General features: G+C 29.5%; 1 protein-coding gene across 2 annotated transcripts in view; it reads left to right on the top strand.

Moving 5' to 3' along the window:
- LOC107440829 (uncharacterized protein CG43867) overlaps positions 1-17,194 on the top strand; it is a 66,494-nt gene that overhangs the window by 39,703 nt on the left and 9,597 nt on the right. For both annotated transcript variants that reach the window (XM_043053448.2, XM_071180687.1), the window contains exons 8-20: positions 270-453; positions 1,169-1,449; positions 1,932-2,004; positions 4,420-4,511; positions 7,137-7,347; positions 7,992-8,119; positions 10,329-10,439; positions 14,375-14,458; positions 15,188-15,257; positions 15,504-15,592; positions 15,670-15,750; positions 15,899-16,072; positions 16,153-16,258. In XM_043053448.2, coding sequence (XP_042909382.2) covers positions 270-453; positions 1,169-1,449; positions 1,932-2,004; positions 4,420-4,511; positions 7,137-7,347; positions 7,992-8,119; positions 10,329-10,439; positions 14,375-14,458; positions 15,188-15,257; positions 15,504-15,592; positions 15,670-15,750; positions 15,899-16,072; positions 16,153-16,258 — 1,684 coding nt within the window. The remainder of the gene's footprint in view (positions 1-269; positions 454-1,168; positions 1,450-1,931; positions 2,005-4,419; positions 4,512-7,136; positions 7,348-7,991; positions 8,120-10,328; positions 10,440-14,374; positions 14,459-15,187; positions 15,258-15,503; positions 15,593-15,669; positions 15,751-15,898; positions 16,073-16,152; positions 16,259-17,194) is intronic.

Genomic DNA, 17,194 nt, shown 5'->3' on the forward strand with positions numbered 1-17,194 from the left:
TTTTNATATATATATAAAAATTTTTTAATTTCTATTGCATTTTTTATTTAAATTTGTTCATGCAAAAAAAAAGGACTGTCGCAGAGTTTAAAAAATACTATAAAATGAGAGTTCTCATTCTTAGTTCTAATTTTGTATTTAATAATGGGTTCTAATTGGATTCTTTTGTATTGAGAAATTTTTCCTTTTTCACTTATTCTAATTATGATATTAATTATCAGTTCTTTGCAATTGATTTAATATTGCTTATGGTTCTTTTTCTCCCATAGGCTGGTCTTCCTCCCATTGTTCCTCCCCACACTTCATCAATTAGTACTTTACCATTTTCACAATCATCAATATCAAGGTCAACATCTGATGTGAAAAAAACCCCTTCCAAAAAACAACATTCCCGGTCACTTCCCCGAGAAACCACTAGAAACTCTTCTTCTATGCATGTTACTAATATCCCATGTGAGTATATGCATCTAAAATTCATAGCAGATTTTTCTAATTTAATTTTTCATCTTAAAATCTGCCATTAATTTCTATTACTTAGGACAATATAGCGATAAGCCACCTTTTTTTCAAAGGAAATATTTTTCAGCTGACTGTTCCTTAATATTGTTTACAGTTAAGACTTTGCAAGTTTTCTTACAAAATAATAACACAGAAACACCTTATTGCCTGCGTGGAAATTGTAGTTTTCAGCCAAAAGCTCTCCCCTGAATAATTTGAAAATGTGGTTAATTGTTACATTATATCAGATCCTTTATTTATAATTGAAACTCATTTTTTAATTGAGAAAAAATTCTAGGATTTTAAATATAATTATGTTAAATAATGTTTTAATTGAAGTTCGATTTGGAAATTTATCCTCATGGGTAGAAATTAGCGATGAGACGGGCTCTGGAGACTAAGTGACAAAAAGATATCACTAGTCTAGACACAGTTTTAATCTATTTACTTGTCTCTATTAGGCTTTTTTTTTTTAAAAAAAATAATAATTATTGATTAAGTGAATTTAAATGAAAAATTATAAGACAGAGAATTTGTAATTTCAAAATTAGGATTTTATGGGCAAAAGACACCAACCAAAACATGAAATTAAAAATTAAGAAAATCGTCACAGAAATTTATTTCTTAAACTCAGTGAGAAATCTGATTGATATATATTTTTCTATTTTAGCTTCTAGAAATACCACCACACAAACTAATATGGAAAATGATGTAAACAATAGTAACAAGCACAACTCATACGGGAATATTTATGGCAGCTTAGATCGCAAACTCAAGATGCTGAATGTTGGAAACGGACACTCGGGTGAGAGGAGAAGAACCGTACAGACGAGTAATGATCTTCATGATTATGCTGAAATTTATACACCCAGTAAAGAAATGATTGTCGGACTGGATTCTGATATGGACATTCGACCCCCAACTCCTCCCTTGCACAGGTTCCCTTCTTGGGTAAGTTCAGATTCATGGTGAGTTTTTTCTTCAGATGAACATTGCAGGCTTTTTCCAGTAAGTCGTATTTTTTTGCATTTGTGTAGAAGAGAAATATAAACATGAATTTATTTCAAACAGAAAAAGTAATCATTTAATAAAATAATCAGTTAATTTTGTTTATTTTTTGAAGCCATTGATATTTGCATGTACATAAGTTTCAGTCGACCTATTGACATGTTGTGTAGCGTTTTTTGAAAGTGTTTAAAGGTGCTTTTTTTTTCGATTTTTGTTTTTAAAAAGTGCTTAATTTACCTTTCTGAATTAATAATTTTTTTCTTTACCGTGTTGATTTTCGCCACGTATTCTTTACCGTGTTGATTTTCGCCACGTATTATGCAAAAGTGTGGTTTTTGCATTGTTCTATTCAACGTTTTCAGAATTCATTCAAAATTTGATTTTTATTGTTCAAATATTCAATTTTCATTTATACTTAATTTCAGGAGTCAAGAATATATGAAGTTGCAATGAATGGCATATCATTATCTAGAGATGCTCTACATTCTTGTCCTATGAGTAAGTAAATTTCGTGTTTTCATGATAGTAGCCAATTTTAATACTTTTTTCAAAAAAATTCATTTTAATACATTCCGGCTTGCTTTCATCGAACTTGGGTTTAATGAAAAAATCGGAAATACTTGGAACAATGTTAAGTCTATTGAAACTTAGCTTGCTTTTAAAGTGATGACCCCAATTTTAACATACAATATTTTTATGATTTATTCCATCTCTTCTTAATTTCAGCCTCTACACCTCAGTTAATCTCTTCTTGAAAAATTTTTCTTTTAATGTTTTTGTGTCGACAAATTCCTTTTTTGATGATGTTTTTTTGGGCCATCTTCGAAGAACAGTTGCACATAAAAGAGAATAAAATAGTTCAAAGCAAATTAATTAACTCCTTTTATGTACAGAAATAAAAAATAAGTGATATTAAATAAGTAATCCTAAGAAATTTAAGCGGTTACAATGTTTTCTTTACAGAAAAAAAATGGGAGAGAATTTCTCACCCTTTCTCAAAAACAAGGTGAGATTTCTAAAAGTTTAAAAGAACACGAATAGACTTGGAAAAAAATTATTTTTTTAATTATAACATCTTATTGAATATTTTTGCTGCATCATCATATGGAAAATGTTCTATATCTACTTTTTCATCAGCTATTATATTTATTTGGCTGAAAAATATCCGTATATGTTTTGTTTCATTTTAATTTGTCCGTTATGGAGTAGAAGATGTCGCTTTAACAAGGTATCTTACATTCTTTACAAGGTATCTCCATCTTACATTCATTTACAGAAATGTAAACGTCTTGCATGAAGAAACCTTACCNTGTTTTCATTACAGAAAAAAAATGGGAGAGAATTTCTCACCCTTTCTCAAAAACAAGGTGAGATTTCTAAAAGTTTAAAAGAACACGAATAGACTTGGAAAAAAATTATTTTTTTAATTATAACATCTTATTGAATATTTTTGCTGCATCATCATATGGAAAATGTTCTATATCTACTTTTTCATCAGCTATTATATTTATTTGGCTGAAAAATATCTGTATATGTTTTGTTTTGACCGTTTCTACCGACATTTGTTTCATTTTAATTTGTCCGTTACGGAGTAGAAGATGTCGCTTTAACAAGGTATTTGTCCATCTTACATTCATTTACAGAAATGTAAACGTCTTGCATGAAGAAACCTTACCTACGATGAACACGTGGTTGCAGAGAAATGTGATCTGAAAGGGGTATCGTGGTTCGAGGTAGTGGTGTTCTGCTGTTTGCACCGGTTATGAACTATACTGGTAAATAGGGAAGCTAGATAACAAGAACCGATGTTCAAAATAATGAAAGATCAAGGAAGAAAAGTGAAACGGGTTTTATTCAAAGCGGCCAAAGACGAAATTTTTTCCAAAATTTGCGCATTTTGAAATTGATTAATAGAGTGCACGAACTTCTCGCGTTAATAATTTTTTACTGCAAGAAAAGAAAAAAATATGCGAGATTCTCGCATTCTCGCGCTATAGTGAAAACACTGGGTTAGATATTACTTGATTTTCTACCACAATCTTTGATTGTGTGACCTTTGCTACATGAGACATCAAAATCATCAATTACGAGAAATGATTAATTGCGGAACATTTTCAAATGTTGGAAATAAATTCAATTTCGATAAGCCAAAATCATTTCCACCTCAGTCATATCAGCTCATCTTGATTCCCAAGAATCTTGTGGTATTCATATGAATGCTGATTCCCTTGTGTACGACATTAGATCCTCACCATCTCTCCATAACGCATGGAAATGCATTTTACCCTGATTTTCTTTTCTCAGCCATAATTGTTTTTCTATTTTTTGTTGGCAACTTGTTTGATATCGCTTTTGTTTCTTCTCATACGTGTGTGGTAAATCTTGAAAATGGGCATCTAATTTTGAGTACCTGAAGCATGCTCACTATTATTTCCAATCTGTATATTTTTGAAGCGAATGAAGTGTTGTATATTTATAATTTGGTTGTATGTATGAACTTCTATAGTTTTTTCTGAACCCATTTTTTACAACCACTCGGTTGTGATGAGCAAATATTTAGGTCCCCTCTTGCTTTTTATGAATGAGTTTGATTGCAGTGACAAAATTTATGCTTTCAAATTTAAATCTTGCCTAGATAAGTAAGTTTTAAAAAGTAAAAAAAAATAGGTAATCATTGTGATGTTTTTTAATGCTAACAAAATAAAAATAGTTTTGCTTTTTTTGACTGTATTTTTATTGCCATTTTAGTATCCTGTATAAAATTTTCTGAAAAAAATATAAAAAATTAGCATTGATATTGTAGTTTTTCATTATAATTTAATTCAGAATTATGTTTAAAATTATAAATTTATCTCTAAAAAAGATTATTGTCTTTTTGTACTGTTCTATTTACTTACTTCATTCTTTTTACAGTTCCATCTCATAAACCTAAAAAAAATCAAGATAGTTACATGACAGACTCTTTTACTGATATGAGTATTCCAGTTTATGCCATGGTTAAGGGTGTAAGTGTCTTGCTTTTTTAATTTTACTTATTTCATTTATGAAGATTTAAATAGTTATGATGTCAACTATTGATTTATCACACTATTTAAAACTAATTTTTAATGATAAAAAAAACAGTGTGACATAGACGAAGAAAATTGAAACGGAATAACTTCATTACACTTTTCTTGTTTTCTTATATTAAAAAATAACATTGTCTTCTTATTTAATTAAAATTTTCATGAGAACTTATTAAAATTCTTTGGTTTTCTCAAATTTTGAAGTTCATAAATTGTGTCACAAGTGTATTTAACCTACTGAGCTTTACACATTTTATGTAAGCTTGTGTTTCACATTACATAGTAAGCTTTTCAAAACACAACTTTCTAGTTGAATTGTTTTGAACCTTAATTTCCATTTAAAATTAAAGGTAAAGCAGAACTATTGTTACAATTGGTTTCAAAAGTTCAAAATTGTTTTTATAATTGCTGTGAAAGTTCAAAAATGTTTCACAGAATTGCTTTGGAACCAATTAAAACTGTTGCTCTGCTTAAGAACTTTCATTTCATCATAGTTTTGAAGACCAGATCAATTAATTAATCATTGATTGGTAGAAATTTAATTTTATTTTTTGGGATGGGGTATTTGTTACAACTTTATGATAATTGTATAAATTGTTTCATTTCATTATATTCAGCAGCAGCTGGGTTATAAAACGATGTGCAATACACTACACAGTGTTTTCATCGCAGAAAAAAAATGGGTGAGAATTTCTCACCCTTTCTCAAAAACAGGGTGAGATTTCAAAAAGTTAAGAGAGATTACTAGAAATTAAAAAACAAAGACACAGAGAGACATGAAAAAAATCATTTCTTTAATTATAATACATTTTTAATATCTTCTAATTTTTAAAGCATTGAATATTTTTGCTGCATCATCACATGGAAAATGTTCTATATCTACTTTTTCATCAGCTATTCTCATAAGGTAACTCAAATGCGTATTTGTTTCGTTTTGATCGTTTCTACCCACATTTGTTTCGTTTTCATTTGTCCGTTTCGGAGTAGAAGATATTGGCTTTACAAGGTATTTGTCCATCTTGCATTAATGCGCAAAAAATTTTAACGTCTTACATGAAGAAATCTTACCTACAGTAAACACGTGGTCGCAGAGAAATGCTTTCTGAAAGAGGTTCGGAGGGATGGTGTTCTGTAGTTCTTAAAGATTCTGAACAATACTGGTAAATAGGGAAGCTAGATAATGGGGCAGATGTTGAAAATAATGAAAGATCCAGGAAGAAAAGTGAAACGGATTTTATTCTAAATGGCGCAATGAGAAATTTTTTTCAAAATGCGAGAAATTCGCGCATTTTGAAATTGGTTTATAGAATGCGCGAATTTCTCGCGGTAATTATTTTTTAATGCGAGAAAAGAAAAAAATATGCGAGATTCTCGCGCTGTAGTGAAAACACTGACTACAGTACAAGAAATTAAAAATTATGAAATATTGAGAAAGTTACTTGGGCTTTTTACTATGCTTGTGACTTATTTTTATAACAGATATATTTCAATATTCTGAATACATACTCTATGGGTTGGGTAGAAATTAAGAAAATATAGTCACTGTTTGGTAGGACCAGTAACTAAAAGATGTTACATCACTTATCATGCATTACTGGTTTGGTTACATGTCTCGATTAGATTTTATTTTTAAAAAAATAACAGAGTAAGTATTATTAATTAATTAAAATGACAGGGATCGTTCCAATATTATTTAAGTATATTTTTGGCACAATTATGAACCTCCTTTCTTTAGTCACCAAAAATAAACAATTCACAAACCCCTTTCATGCTTAGATTAGAAAGTTGCAATCCTTCCCTTGATTTTTTTCACTTCAACTTTGGCATTTACTATAGTTTTAGAATTTAATTCAGGGAAAAAGATGCAACTATACATTATATGGAGTTTTCATTTTGGAACATTTTGAGTTAAATATTCTTTAGGAATATCTTGCTTTCCTTTTGTGTTCAAAACTCTTGACCTATGAAACTCTTTGAAGAATTTTTCTTTCTAATTTTCTCTTTCTGAATTCAACTTATATTCCACATTTTAAACTTTTCCCTATGATATTTTTTGTTAAGTTTTTTATTTTGATTTTTAAGAAAATTTTGAAAATAACGGGATTTTAATGTCTCACATAAGCGTTGTTTATACCTTTTCTGCCCCCTTGTCAGCAAAATAAACAAATCACAACCCCCTTTCCTAAAAGTTGCTTACATAATATTTGAACGACCCCAGATAGAACACGTAATGTTCGCAATTATGATGAAATATGCTATTTTGTGACTTAAACAGCTTACCATCTTACTGCATCGATTGCTGCTCCGTTTGACCAGCAATCCATCTGAGCTAAATTTTAGTGGTCTTGGACCAATAGATCACTGTTAATTTCAAGACCTGCATTATAGTTTAATTGTTGTTGATAAACTTTATAAATAATTTTTTAAAAAAATCATTTAGTTTCTTGAGACAATTGTAGCAAATCGTACATATCCCCTTCTGTTTTTTTAACCGCTTTCTTAAAGTGTTGTTCTTTTCACCTAATATGTTTCTATCATAAATCTGAATTAATATTATTTTTATAGAGGGCTTCCCAAATCAGATCTGTTCCTTTTACTGGTGAATCTACAGATTCTTCAGACAATGAAGAAAATACGAGAGTCACATCTACTCACACCACTAGCGGTGAGACAGAATCTAGCGCTTCTACTGGTAGTCCAGGCAGAAATAAAAGTAGTACAAATCAGTCACCTGCAAAACACAGTTGCACTTCTCCTACAAAATCAGTTAAAAGAGGTAAATTTGCTTTTTACAAAATGTTAAGCGAATTTTAATTATTTTCGTTATTTTCAAGCTTGGTAAGGAGTCTTTTCTTCAAAATGTAGAGTTTTAAAAAACTGTTTTTTTCTACAAATTGAAGTATTAATAATTTTTTATTATAAAACATATAGAGACGAATCCCAATAATAAAAATGAATCTCTAGCGCATAGTTTTCCAACATAAACACTATCGTTTCCAGTGGACATTGAGACTTTCTAAAGTCTACTTAAACGTTTGGAGTGAATAAAAAAAAATTTATGTTACGGCTGCTTTCTTTTTAAGAAATACTTCTTAGAAAAGTTCAAATATAAAGTCATTGAACAATAGAGATTTCCAATAAATTAATGGTATGATTTAAAGTCTACTGTAACTAAAATAAAGTAAGTGGAGGTTATTTTTTTAAAATCAGTCAATAAACATTTGATAAAATTTTTTTAAGGGGTGTTGAAAAAGATATCTCTTGAAAAGTGGGCACTAAGCCAAAAAAAATAGGTTTGAAGTTTTTTTATTTTTATTATTATTTTGCTTACTCCTAATAATTTCAAAAATACATAATGTCATTCTTTGATGTTTGCTTAAAAAATTCAAGTAATTAATGAAAAAAAAATTCTTTTTTCAGATACTTCTACTGAATCTGTTTTGTCTGATGATTATGCCATTCCTCCTGATGCATATGCAGACACTTACAGCATAGATTCTGTTGAACCACCCAGATTTTCTTCTATCATAGCTGAAACCGTAAAAAGGGTAAATAAGAGATAAATAATTTTGTTAAGGTATAACTTAGTACATTACATACCTCTTTTACATTTAAACTCAAATTGACAAGTTACTCTTTATAAGACTATCCGAGATTTTTAGTATTAAATTTAGTAAATAAGACTTCATTAAACTCATCACTGTTGTTGTTTCCAGTACGACTTGCTAATAAATTTAAGCCGAAGGGTGCACTTATTGTTTTTAACTGGCACCATTAATGGTCAAGAATGGGATTTCAACCATACACATCACACCCCTTTTTACAGAGTGTCCCTAATCATTCATCTGCGACCACAGTGCTGACGTGAAATATCCTAAGTGGTAGACAGATCATGGGTTTGAGTCCCCTTGCCGTCAGGCTAACCGTGGGAGGTTCTCGTGGTCTTCCTCTCTATGTAACGCAAATGCGGGTTAGTTCCATCAAAAAGTCCTCCACAAAGGCAAATTTCTCCCAGTACTCTATCCAGGAGCTCCCTTGTTTTCTGGGTTGGGTTCAAAATTACCAGGCTACGGAGTTGAACATTAGTAGGCGTAAACCCATAAAATTGGGTCTGCTGTTCAAAGAAGGATCAATCACCAATTCAGTACTCCTAGAAGTATTGGTTATGAGAACTTGGAGGGCTTTGTGACACCGACCGATTTAGCCTGCACCAGTCACCATTTTGTACCCAGGGGAGTCTCAGGCCGGCGGGATTCGAACTACTCTTCTCACGGACATGAGTACCAACCAAACAGGGTATCCTGGCCCCAAAATCATTTTTGAAATCTCTAATCTTTAAAACTAGTAGTACAAGATTGCAACTCCATAGGAAGAACAGGGAAAATCTAAAGTACTGGGAATTTAAAAGTCACCTAAAATAACAGGGGAAATTTTAATTTTTTCAAATACAGGAAATTTTATTTCTAATTTTCTTCTTTTTAAAAATGGTGACCACTCAAAGCACAATCTATGGGATATTTTAGGATGCTGTTTCAGCTATACTAAACTATTTCATTTATTGCGACATTTGTTTTAAGTGTGTTGAGCTGTTCCTTATTTCTCTTAAATTTCTTCAACAATTAAATAAAATTAGTATAGTTAGCCCAGAGCCGGATTATACCTTTCGTAGGCCCTAGGCATTGCCATTTTTGGACCCTCCCCTCTTTTCAAAATACAGTAGAGAACCAATTATCCGGGATGCTCGGGACCATCGCTATCCCGGATATCTGAATTTCCCGGTTTTCTGGATCGACCAAAAAGTGTCGTTAATCGATGTTTTATCGAACCCGAAGTACAAGGAAAAAGTGTAATGCTTAAAGTAAGAGAAAAAAGAAAGGTACTCCTAACTTTAAAAAGAAAAAAAAATGGTAGAAATATAACATTTAAAAGAACAAAAAAATTTGCAAGTTTAGACAAGAAAATCAAGTTTAAAAAATACAAAATTCTCATATTTATTTTTTAAAAATAATTACAATTCCTAAATTAAATAATTTAAACAAAACCAATGATTAAATAACGCAATATATTTCATACCTAATTATACGGGGGAAACGATAAAATAAAAGGAAAACTTATTAATCTAAATAAAAACACTTGCAAATTATCAAACCGAAACGATAATTAAAAAAGGCACTAGTATAAATATTAAAACCCGAAACAAAGCAAAATCAACGGAGATAAAAAAAATAATAAAAAAAAAACCTAATGATAAAATTTATGAATAGAAAGAATTAATTTATTGAGTGCGAAATTTATCGCGAAAAGAAAAAAAATCAAACGTAGTGGAATCAGAAAAACAAAACTGCAATCTGCTTCATAAAATAATCCTATGTTTAAATTAATANGCAAAAAAGTAATATATTAGATCATAAGATTCTGCAAAATAATTTATTACCGAAAAATATTATATTTTTATTTGTATCTTCATAATTTTGTGCAAAATACACTTGTTGTTTTTAAAGCTAAATTATTTTTGTCAAAAAATTTTTTTCTCCCAAGTTTTTCGTAGGCCCCTGAATTTCGTAGGCCCTCGGCACGTGCCTAGTGTGCCTATAGGTTAATCCGGCCCTGAGTTAGCCTAATATTGCTCAAACATAAAAGCACAATGATTGTGTGTTCTTATTAATATATTGTGTAGAACATGCACAGGGAAATTTTTTCCCAGATTATAAATTTTTACTTGCATTTTTCTTCAACTTGTGTTTCTTTTTACCGTAGGATAATTTTGAAAAATGTGGCTACTTAACTAAATTGGGAGGAAAGTTGAAAACGTGGAGACGAAGGTGGTTTGTTTTAAAAAATGGCACACTTAGTTATTACAAGACACAGGTAAGTCCTCAGTTTTCATTTTTTTTAATAAGATATTTTAGTAAATGTTTATTAGAAATTAGCTATTTAATTGAAAAAATATAACTGCTAGTTAAAATTGTGCCATATCTGAGACATTTTTTTCAAACTTTTAAAAACAAGATTTTGGAATTAAAGAAAAATATTGTTTAGTAATATTTTTATGCAGAAAAAAAATAATTACATTGAAGAAAAAAAAACTGACAATTTTTAATGGAATTAAAAAGAAATTTCAAAATCATATTTGTATCTAAACCTAAGTTTAAATCTTCAAAAGTAATTCATTAGTTTCCTAATATTAAAACCTCAAATATGTATACAGTGGAATCCCAATTTTATGGTTTCTGACAGACTAGAGTTAGAAAAAACGTATGAAGCGGAAAAACATAAAATCCGGGTTTAAAAATATAGCCTATTTTTCTATAGAAAAAATGTGATAAGCTATCCGATAAGATAAGCCATGCGATATTCTTTATTCATCTTCATCACTATCATTGGAAAAAGAAATAGCACTTGAAATTTTACGATTTAAGCTCCCTTACTTTTTAACCACCCTTCCTCCTGTGCTTTGCACATTTAATCATCCTTCAATTTTGACTCAAGAGCAAATCCCCTTTCGTAGACAGAAGGGACAATCAGATAAAAGAAAGTCAGAACAGCTTCAAACATTAATAATAAGTAAGGCTCTCTCTTTTTTTTAAAAAAATAACTCCGAAAATGTATTAAGTGGGATTTTCTTAAATAGAGAAATGTAAAATCCGGGATTATTTAACGTATTAGGTATAGGTAATTTACACGACCTGCAAGGGCAATGTAAAAGCGGGTTTCCACTGTATAGTATATGTGCTTATACACTTCAAGTAAAGATACAGTTCTGCTCTAAGATAAACATTTGCATTGAAAACTCTTAACAAAATCTGTTATCCACTCTAAAAACAAACATTAAACTAAACTCCTGTGAAAATTACTCCAATAAGCTTATATTAATTGTTCATTGTTAGTTTAATAGAATTGTCAACGCGGTTATATCATTGTTTAATTATTGGAACTGCTAACAATTATTCCAGCTTGAGTAAAATTCTGAATTATATAATCATATTTCTATAACTCACCATTCATATCTTTATTAACTCCGAATTTCTGATAAAATTATTCATAGCTTCTAAAGAAAAGAGTTCTTTGTAAGAAAAGTATACTTTTGTTTTGAAACTTTATTAAACAAAAGAAAAAAAGAATTTTTTTAAAACTACTTTTTATATTAAGAATTTTTTTCTTATACAGTAGGGAATCGATTATCCGGAACGATCGGGACTATTGCTATTCCGGATAACTGATTTTTCCAGTTTTCTGAATCGCTACAAAAAGCCGTTTTTTTATTGTTAAACCCAACTAAAAAAATATATATATTTGGAAATAATCTTAAAAAGAAGAATAAAACGATGAAGTAATACACTAATGATTATTTCCAAAATGGTGGTAAGGTAAACATCTTTCAAAAAAGAAGGAAAAATCCTAAAATCTTATGAGGAAAAAAACGTTTTTTTTCAAAAAATGGCGGGAAAATTTATCGAATTTCGTTCCGGTTTTCAGATTTCCGGATAACGGGTTCTGTACTTTATTTTATTGCACCTTTCTTATTTCTTTTAGCTTTATAAGTGACTCTTTAACTAATCAAATTATTTCGTAAAAGTTTAAATTCAAGTAATTGAATTTAAACTTTGATTTTACATTGAAACATTAATTGAAACATTTTACGTTTGAAACATTTATTTGATTTACTTAAGCCTGTCATTCAAAGCTAAAGATAGCTGAAATGAGCCGTTAATTTTGAAAGTGGAATAAGCCTGAGGCTTTTAAGAGTTGGTGTTTGAATGAATTTAAAAATATTGGCAAATGATCAATTTAGGTGATGTTTTTAACACAATAATTTAATAAAACATCAAAATGCCACAATTATTAAAAAAGAATTAATAAACAACTTTTAAACTCTAAATGAATTCCACTTTCAACACAATACTTTTTAACACAATAATTTAATGAAACATCAAAATGCCACATTTATTTAAAAAAAAAATTAACAAACAGCTTTTAAACTTTAAATGAATTCCACTTTCAACACAATACTTTTTAACACAATAATTTAATAAAACATCAAAATGCCACAATTATTAAAAAAAAAAAAAATTAATAAACAGCTTTTAATCTCTAAATGAATTCCACTTTCAAAAATGCCAGCTTAAATTATAAATTTTTTTGCTGGATTTCTTTTTCTTTAGATTTGTTATTGATTAAAAAATTATTACAACTAAAATTATATAGCAAGTTTTTAACAAATAAAGTTCTTTTGCTAAGGAAAAATTTTGTTGCTGTGGAACTTGGAAACGGTGTGTAATATGTTCGTAGAGATAATTTTTTAATCTAGCAGGAAATTATCATATTCCATAACTTGATTTTTATGAATCTACAGTAGGGGAGCACAACCTTTTTGAGTGAAGGGCCACTTGCACAGCAGGTTGGCTAACGAAGGGCCGCACATGTATTGAGACATGTTAATGACAAATGTAGTAATGTTTATTTAACATTAGCGTTCTATTTTTTTATCAATAAACTTTCTAATATATTTGTAAAAAATTAAAGGTGTTCATTTTTAGAATTCATTCAAAAATAAAGAAACTTATACTTTTTTTTTACAAAAAAAATTGCTATTTTTATCATATGAACAATAGATNTGAAGAATCTGTTATAATTGATTGTGCCAAAATGTGATGACTTAAAAGTGCGATTAAAAATTGCCATTTTTTAAACTTCTTTTATTGTGTTTAGAAGTTCTCGCGGGCTGCACTTCAGTAGTCGAAGGGCCGCATTTGGCCCGCGGGCCGCAGGTTGTGCACCCCTAATCTACAGTCAATACTAGATATATCGACCCATGTGTTCCAAATAAAATTTTCACTGTATCGTGAGCATGAAAACTATAGCAAATATTTACTCAGAAATCATAAATACTAGACTTATTTTGGCAAAAGCATTTTCTTGTTTACTTCAACTTCATTTAAAATGTTTAACTTTTGAACTGTAAGCAAAGTTAAAATCAAGAAGAATGTGTTGTTGTTGTTGCATATCTCCGTTGTTTGGCAATGACAGATCAGGAAAATTAAAGAAAAATAATGCAAAATTTTGGTTAGAATGAAGTTAATTTTGGCCATAAACTCTTTAATGGTCACACAATATTAATGAAAACGGTCATAAAAGTGTCTACTTTTTTTTTCCTCCAAGGAACTTTATAAAATTAAATGTATTCAGAAGATTGCTGATGTGGTATTTAAAATAATTTATCTCTAAACGCTAAACAAATAATCCAAAGAAACTGTTAATTATAAATAGCAAATAACAGTAGACATACTTAAAGTGCTTCAAAAATTGATGCCCATTTTCAAGACTTACTAGATGTGAAAGATTCGAAAATAGATGCCTGTTTTTGAAGGGCTAGAAACACTGTTATTTACTATTTATATATTTTTGAAGCAAGTGTAGTTTTTAATTGGGTAATATCTTTAAACATATGACATAGTCTGATACTACCATCAGTACTAATTGAGAAATAAACATGATTCCAGACATAAAAATAGATTGCTTTAATCTTTTTGGCCTTTTACTTTTGAACATTCCAACCCAGAAATATCACTCGCGCAATAAATAGACCACGTCACTTTCGTCATCTTGATGGGAGTAAGAAGGAAGGGCTTTCCTCAATGGAATGGCAAGCGGAACTACTTGTACTGGTCGTTATAATGAAAATGTCACAGTAATGGGGGTTGTTCTATAGAGCATAAAAAAGTGTATAAGATATAAACAATGAATAGCATGATTTATTTTATTTATTTTTTATAAATGAAGTGGTTAATTTATTTCTTCTGCAGAATGATGTTGGTAGGAAACCTCAAGGCCAAATCATGTTGGATGATGTATCCAGAGTAAATAGAGCAGACGGTGGAACATTTGAGGTAAATATCAACACTTTTTGCTCACTATGTAAAGCCCCTGCTTTTATTTTAAATAATTATTTTAGACTTTTATTTAAGACAAACTGTAAAATTTTAAAATTAGTTAGATTATGTATGCCAGATTAATTATTTGTACATAAATTGTAAAAACAAATTGCTCCCTTTATAATTGGTTGTCAAGATAGTGTGAAAGATCAGAAGGAAAATAAAAACATGTTAAGAGTATTGAAGAGTATTATTGTCAACCAGTCTGGAAATCGTAAAGTTTCTCTCTTTGCCTGTTAATATCGATTATATATATAAATGCCAAAAGCCTCAAGGCATTTCATAAGAGAACATGCATCCATAACAGAATTTCTCCTACATAGTACACAATTAGGAGACAAAAAGATGTTAAATCTGAATAAATGTTCTGCAAGACAATAGCGCTCAGTCTCTAACTGGATCTGAATCTAGACGATCTTCAAGCTGGCACGAAATATGAAGTTTGCAACTCATATTTAATGTTCGTATAATGCTAATTATGGAAAGGCCAGCTTGGTTGCACCTCAGTACTGTCACAAATGCTCATGGTAAAGACGCATAGGTTTTTCTAAGATAAATTGTTCAAGTAATATAAAATATGCTTTTGGCTTTGTAATATATTCCACATTATTCTCATCACTAGCAAAATTTATAAATTTGTTTATTTTTACCTTTATTCATTTTTGTGTTCAATTCTTATAATAGATTGCCACTTCTAAAAGAACATACTACCTAACTGCTGATTCTAACTCCACAATGGAAGATTGGATTAGAGGTACTGATTTTTATTTTATTTATAATTAATTACTTAATGTTCATTTGATCTTATGGAAATATATCTGGTAAGCTGATTTAAAGAAATATCTAATCTTAGATTTGAAAAAGAATTTTTGATTAAATTTTGATTTCAGATTAATTTTTTAACTTTGTAGAATCTAACTTTCACCATTTTATTGATATGATAAAACTTTTTTATGAAAATTTTCCTCATTCTAATATTAATAACGCTTTCTGGTTTCAGTTTTGCAAAACGTTATTAGGCGGAATACTACTCAGTTAGCTTTAAATAAAGATGATAATAAACCTTCAATTCAAGGTTGGGTTACTAAGGTAAAAAGAATCTATTGTTTATACTAAGTTTACAACACTCAAAACATTTTCCTGAAATGTTTGTCAATTCCCTTTAGGTTAAACATGGCCACTCAAAGAAATGCTGGTGCTCTCTGGTCGGAAGAATGTTTTTATATTATAAAACTCCAAATGATTCGGTAAGCTTTATTTGAGATTTAAGATCTCTTATTTCAATTATTTTTCTTGCAAAAAGTAAAATTCACATGGTAAATTCAAAGTTATATTTAACAGTTTGTATTATCTTGAAAAAGCAATGCTTAGAATTTCTTAAACATTTTCATGTAGAAGCCCTTGGGTCAAATAAATATGCGTGATGCAAGAGTGGAAGAAGTTTTGCACGTATCTGATAGTGATGAGGACGACCAAGATGATTCAATGGTCAAATCCGAGTATACAATCGGCATTTTTCCAAATCATCAAGGACCAACGTATCTCATCATGCCAGGAAAACAGGAGATGGTAATGAAATAATGTGTGCTTATAAAAATTGCATTTGTTAGTATGATTGCATTTGTTTCTTACTTTTGCTACTTATTTAGGATACCTGGTTGTATCATCTTACTATAGTATCATGTGGAGACAACTTAGTAGGTACCCAATATGAGCAGTTAGTTGCTAGATTAATGGAAGTAGATGGTGAAGAGAGTAAGTTATATTTATAATATTTATCCAAATTAATTTACTAAAAATAAGCTACGTCAATTGACCCCACATAATGGCCAAGTCTCCCAAATGATCCTCTTTTGTTCCCCCAAATCTGTTTTTTAAAGTTTTTTTTACTCCTCTTTTTAATATTTTGGTTCATTTAGTCCTTTATTATCCTAGTTATTTTAAATTTACTGTTAATATAGAAGTTTATTGATTTTTATCATTTCTGTTTAACTTTCAAGGTGTAATTTGTATTGCAAAATTTAGTTTTTCATTTACAATTTTATTTTCTTCATTAACAATTTTTCTGCAAATCTTTTATCACAATTCATGTTAACGATGTGATTGACCCATTTTTATTTCACATGCTGTTTAAATCAAATTTTTTTTATAATATTAATAATTGCCTGATTTACAAATTACAAATCTCAATTTAATTTGGACTTACAAGTGACACTTGTGATCCTCGAGTATCCGCATTTCATAGACAAAAATTTTTAAATCAAACATCGTATGCACGCAATTTAAAATAATTACATGGTAATTTGTATTCATGTCATTTAGAAATCACCTGTGATTTTTATTCATGCAATTTTAAAATCAAACATTGTGATTCGTGTTCACGTTATTTAAAAGTCACAAATCACGATTTGTATGTATGTGATTTAAAAATAAAACAATGTGATTCGTATTTAAAAAATCAAACATCGATATTCATATTCACGCTGTTCAAAAATTACACATCACAATTTATTTACATAATTTCAAAATAAAACATCTCCATATTTACATTATTTCAAAATAAAATATGATTCGTATTCACACGATAAAAATTACACATCACTATTCGTATTAAATATTCGTAACACGTTTTTAAAATGTAACTTAACTATGTAACTTAAAAACCACTTATCACGATTTTATATTCACTCG

The sequence above is a fragment of the Parasteatoda tepidariorum genome, chromosome 5 (genome assembly GCF_043381705.1).
Source record: "Parasteatoda tepidariorum isolate YZ-2023 chromosome 5, CAS_Ptep_4.0, whole genome shotgun sequence".
Classification (NCBI taxonomy): Eukaryota; Metazoa; Arthropoda; class Arachnida; order Araneae; family Theridiidae; genus Parasteatoda; species Parasteatoda tepidariorum.